Consider the following 4,978-nt stretch of genomic DNA (forward strand, 5'->3'; position numbering starts at 1 on the left):
AATTAATACTACATTGAGCTTTGCAAGTGACAATTAAAAAGAAATATTTTTTTTTCAAGAAAGTGACACTTAAAAAAGAATGGAAGGAGTAGAAACTATGATGGATAAAAATCAGTTTGAGGTGGAGGTTTCTATTAAGGATACTAATAATAGTGATGGAATGATTACATAGGCCTTTGATTATTATTTGACTCGTGATAAGGACATAAGATAATAAGAGAGATTTTACTATAACAAATATACAATTATATTGACCTTGGTAGTTATACTTTGAATGTGGCTGAAGGGTTGCATACTCATAAATAAGGGACCTTTAGGGAGGCATTCGAAATCAAAGAGAGTTAAAAGTGGTTAGAGAACCATACTTGTTGGCTTGTTAGACTACTAAAGCAGGAAAAGGTGGTTGGAAGTAAGTGGATGCAAGTGGCAATATCAAAGTTCGAGCGTGGCTCAAACTTGATCAAATTTGTTGAATGTTGATTCAAATCTGAGAGGTCAGCAAGTTGATGGATAAATTGACATCATCATGTTTTAAAGTCAAGGTGGAAAATTGTAGAAGTATGTCTTAAAACATTAAGTGATGAAGAGAAATAAAACATGTTTCTAGACTGCTAGAAATCAAAAAGCTAAAATGCAATAAAAAAGTCGACGAAGCACGTTGGAGCCATGTGGGACGAACCCTCAAAGTACAGTGAATCAGAAAATTACTCTATTTTTTTAAGTAGGGCGAACTGAATAAACAAGTTTCTTTGTCTTTTTATCTTTTATCTTCCTCTTTATTCTCGTGTATATATATATATTCACTCTTGTTAGATTACTATATCACTTGGGGTTAATTTTATTAATTGTTATTGTTTTTTTTTCTCACACGTCTTTATTCTTAAAGAATTTAATATTAAGGTTAAATTCAACAAATATGAAATTATTTTATATTAACTATACCCATTTACATACTTTACATACTTAGTGACGTGTATACCCACTTAATGACACTTAAATTTTAAAATTATTGTAACGATATAAAAGATTATTGTTTTTTTTCTTTCGGTGCATGTATAGTAAATTGAATTAACTAGTTTTTTACATGATAATTTTGTAGACTAAAAAGTACAATACTTTTTATGAGAATAAAAAACAAAATGAACCATTGAACATTTTATCTCTGCATTTTCTTTGATAACTTGATGTTTTTGTTTGCATGAATCTCCATTTAAACATTTGTGACACATACTTTTCTTGTATCACAAAAATGGCAATAGATGATGAATTTGAACACATACTTTTACATAATTGACATCATTCATGTCAAAAAAAAACAAAAGAATCTTAAATATTTGTCACAACATAGCAAAAAATATTTGATTCCAAGTATCAGGAACACCAGGCAAACACCAATGTATGCAATCAGCATTTAATGGATTCCTCCTTTCATTTTCAGTTAACAATTTTCCACCAGTTTCTGTATAAACTGATGAATGTCCATCAATTCTGTATTCTGAGATTTGTGTTATGTTGATGACAGTTACTGGAACTTTCATTGTCTTGATAACTTTTGCTACTACACTCATCATACCTTTATTTGAACCACTTCCCCAATGATTCTTCTTTTTTACTGGCTTTGTTTCGTTGAAACATTTCACACCGTCTTTGTTTCCCCAATCAGCACTTCTGAAATACATTTCACACCTTCTTTAATGCAATGTTGTTAAATAACGGTTATAAGAATGTTAAAGATATAGTTATTGAAATATGAAGTTTGAGAGAGAGAGACTTTGTGTGTGCAGGGGACATAGTTGTGAAGAAGACTCTAGTTTTGTTTGGATTGATAGTTGAGTCCACCCAATTAGCCCAAGTCCTCAAACCTAAGTTGTAAGCAATTGATGTATCCAATTCTTCATACCCTTCTTCTCCATTGCTAAATGAGCCCCACCTACATTTTAATAAAAAAAGAGGTTTTTTCACATAAAATAGTCAACTTTTCTTAGGAATTTCTATGAAAAATTTAAAGCATTGAAGATGACTTACAATGCTTTAACTCTAAGACCACTCATCCACCAAACATAGGAATTGAAAACAAGAATATCAACTCCTGTCCAATTTTTGGCACGTTCGTTGATTTCATCAACTTTTATTATCCTCTTTTTTGGATCACCTATTATGTTAATATCAGTGTTGGACTCCACAAGAAATGGTGCCCAATAGAATTCTATGCTAGCATTATATTCCTACATCAAATCAAACACACTTCATTAAAATTAGCTTTCAGTTTTTAGTATAAATGTTCAACTCCAAGGAAGTTTTCTAGTAGTTTTAGATTACATTTTCGTAGCCATGCAATTTGAACCGTTTGGTCTAAATCGAAGGACTCATTAAAAAGGTCGCAGTTGTCGCATTCATGCAATTTAGACCGTCTGATCGAGATTAAATGACCTGTGTTATGAGGATTAACCTCTACCATACGATATATATATATATATATATCAAAACACTTGAATTACATGATTGCGACAATGTAACTTTTTCTTATTGCAGAGAATCCTAATTTGATTACCTTGGCCTTAAAGACGGAATGAACTCGCCCTCGTTTCATGGACTTCTTCTTTTCGGGTATAATACCTTGAACCAAACAAACAAAAGATTCCCATTGATTTCTTTGCAGTGAATCTCCTACAAATAGTAGCCTCTTTCCTTGAAGCTTTTTGAGGGCTATCTCTGGATTAAATCTACCAAATATGCAATAGTCCATCACTATGTGGTTTAAATTAAGTTATTGACACCAGACACGACACATACACCAATAATATTAATAGAAATTTGATCAAATAAAAATATTTGAATGTAATCTCATATTTAGCAGATACCAGACACATCTTTGATTTGAATAGTAGTTAAGGATCACATAGAAAATGAATAATACTAATGTGAGATGAAGTGTGAGAAAACTTACTGAGGCAAGTTACAATCTTCTGGCTGCCATTCCCAATGAAGATAATGAGAATCATTCCTTCCATTTTTGACACAAGAAAATTGTTTATCTATGTATGGACAACTCATATCTGAATACAAAGGCTTTATAGAATGGTTAAATATCCATTTTCCATTAGCAACATTGCATTCTTCCGGATCAAAATCAAACCTATCATCAATCCAGGTTCCATTTAAAACCACGTCTTCTATTTTTCTATCATCTGTTAAACAATTCACACCATCAAAAAGCCAAATTGTATTAAGAATAAAAATACGAAAAAGTAGAAACATAATAACTTACACGATTTCGATCTGGTGTGTTTTCTAGGACATGTTTTGAACTTGAAAATAGAAGATGAAGAAAGGAAACTGAGCCTCTCAGCATACAAAACAATTGTGAAGACAAGAATACAAATTGTGGTGATAATGATTGGAAGAGGAAGCTTTTTTCTAAGATGATTCATTCTTTCTGAAGGGTTCATGGGAAAGGGTGGTGACAGAAAGTTAAAGTAGTAAAGATGAGAAGAAAGAGTGTGAATTAATGCATAGAGAAATAGAATAATGATGATGAAATTGTTGAGATGGTTTAAGAGATTTTTTTTGAGTAAGAGTGAAGTTAAAGCATATATGCTAATAATAGTGGTTAAGAGTAAGACAAGACTTGAAAGATTAACAACATTTTTGGCTTGTGTTATGGACATGTAGTGGAAACTATACAATGTTCCAACCACTGTGTTATTGTTTAATGCATATTTAAATTTGCAAAATCACGACATGCCAAGGTTATTTCAACAAACCAATTGTGGTATCAAACATCGATTTATTTAAGTGAAAGTTGGTGAGGTACATACTTTGATGGTACTTGATAGCACATTAGGGGATGGAAACTGGAAGTCTTATTGTTGTTGTTATTATTGTTAAAGTAAAGTAGTTGTGTATGAGTTACTTTATCATCCGATTTCTATATTTATTTGCATATTTAGTATGTGTTTTCACTTTATTATGAGTTTAATTTCTAACATGTTCTTCGTGTAAAATTATAATTTTTAACTTTTGTAAGTTCTTCTTTAACTATAATATATTATTGCGGCATATACTAGTCATAGGTTTAGTTTTTGGTAATTATTTTCACTTTATCTACTTGGATGTAAATAGTCTTATCGGGTCAGTAAGAGACATTCCATGGACAAAGCGGCATAAAGAGAACTGTAAAAGTGTTGGACTGACGTGCTTCTGGGTTGTTTGGCTCGTTTCTATGCACATGACCCATTTGTTTCATCACACATGGTCTATGAGGTGTTCAAGAGAAGACAAGTTGGATCATAGCTGTGAAAGAGAAAATCAACTCTTCGATATATATATTTTAAGAAGAATTGGTATTCCCTTACTCCTACATCCTTGTTGGAAAAGTAGGAGAAATTGGATATCTCCTGGCGTCCATTATGGGGCCTCGATAAAAATAACCAAGGCCATAATCACATTTGATTTCCAATCGCCCCACTCATCGTCTTCAACATGGTGACACGACAAGGCACTACCACATGTAGCAACACTGATAACGATGACCAGAAAACCTTAGCAGAGATGTGAGTTACTATGAACGAGTTGTACCGCTTCAACTGTACTTTGAAGGTGAATGTCATAACCCTCCAAGAGAGACACCATAAAGATTTCCAAGTAAAAGATGCGATCTTGGACCACCAACATCTCTCATATGAGATTTGGGACGCTCCAGTTATAGAGAACTTCAAACCACCAACAATGGTGAAGTTTGATGGGAAGAGCAATCCTGAGGGGCACATTGTCGCCATCAACACTAAGATGGTGACCATATGCACTTCCAATTCATTGAAGTGCAAGCTCTTGTCTGACACTTTCAAGGAGGAAGCCTAAAGGTGGTTCATGAACCCCCCCCCCCCCCCCACCTTTTATTAACTAGTTATCAAGACCTTTTGAGGAAACTGGTCCATCAGTTTTTGGCGAGCAAGCCCCGAAATGTTTCCACCACTAG

At 33.2% G+C, this 4,978-nt stretch overlaps 1 protein-coding gene across 1 annotated transcript; it reads right to left on the bottom strand.

The window, feature by feature from the left end:
• Nucleotides 1–1,140: 1,140 nt before the first annotated feature.
• On the bottom strand, nt 1,141–3,561 carry LOC127106998 (protein trichome birefringence-like 3). Its single transcript, XM_051044290.1, has 6 exons — nt 3,269–3,561; nt 2,948–3,188; nt 2,552–2,723; nt 2,026–2,225; nt 1,772–1,930; nt 1,141–1,668 (listed from the first exon to the last, which is right to left on the bottom strand). The coding sequence occupies exons 1-6, from the start codon at nt 3,447–3,449 to the stop codon at nt 1,338–1,340; spliced, it is 1,284 nt and encodes a 427-aa protein (XP_050900247.1). The 5' UTR covers nt 3,450–3,561; the 3' UTR covers nt 1,141–1,337.
• Nucleotides 3,562–4,978: the final 1,417 nt, after the last annotated feature.

The sequence above is a fragment of the Lathyrus oleraceus genome, chromosome 7, assembly GCF_024323335.1.
Source record: "Lathyrus oleraceus cultivar Zhongwan6 chromosome 7, CAAS_Psat_ZW6_1.0, whole genome shotgun sequence".
Classification (NCBI taxonomy): Eukaryota; Viridiplantae; Streptophyta; class Magnoliopsida; order Fabales; family Fabaceae; genus Lathyrus; species Lathyrus oleraceus.

What these genes read in the sequence shown, in the direction of transcription:
- LOC127106998 (XM_051044290.1), bottom strand. Translation starts at nt 3,449, where the DNA reads ATGAACCCTTCAGAAAGAATGAATCATCTTAGAAAAAAGCTTCCTCTT. An exon ending in GAAGATTGTAACTTGCCTCA is followed by an intron (nt 2,724 to 2,947) that starts GTAAGTTTTCTC and finishes CATATTTGGTAG; the next exon opens with ATTTAATCCAGAGATAGCCC. An exon ending in GGTCTTAGAGTTAAAGCATT is followed by an intron (nt 1,931 to 2,025) that starts GTAAGTCATCTT and finishes ATTAAAATGTAG; the next exon opens with GTGGGGCTCATTTAGCAATG.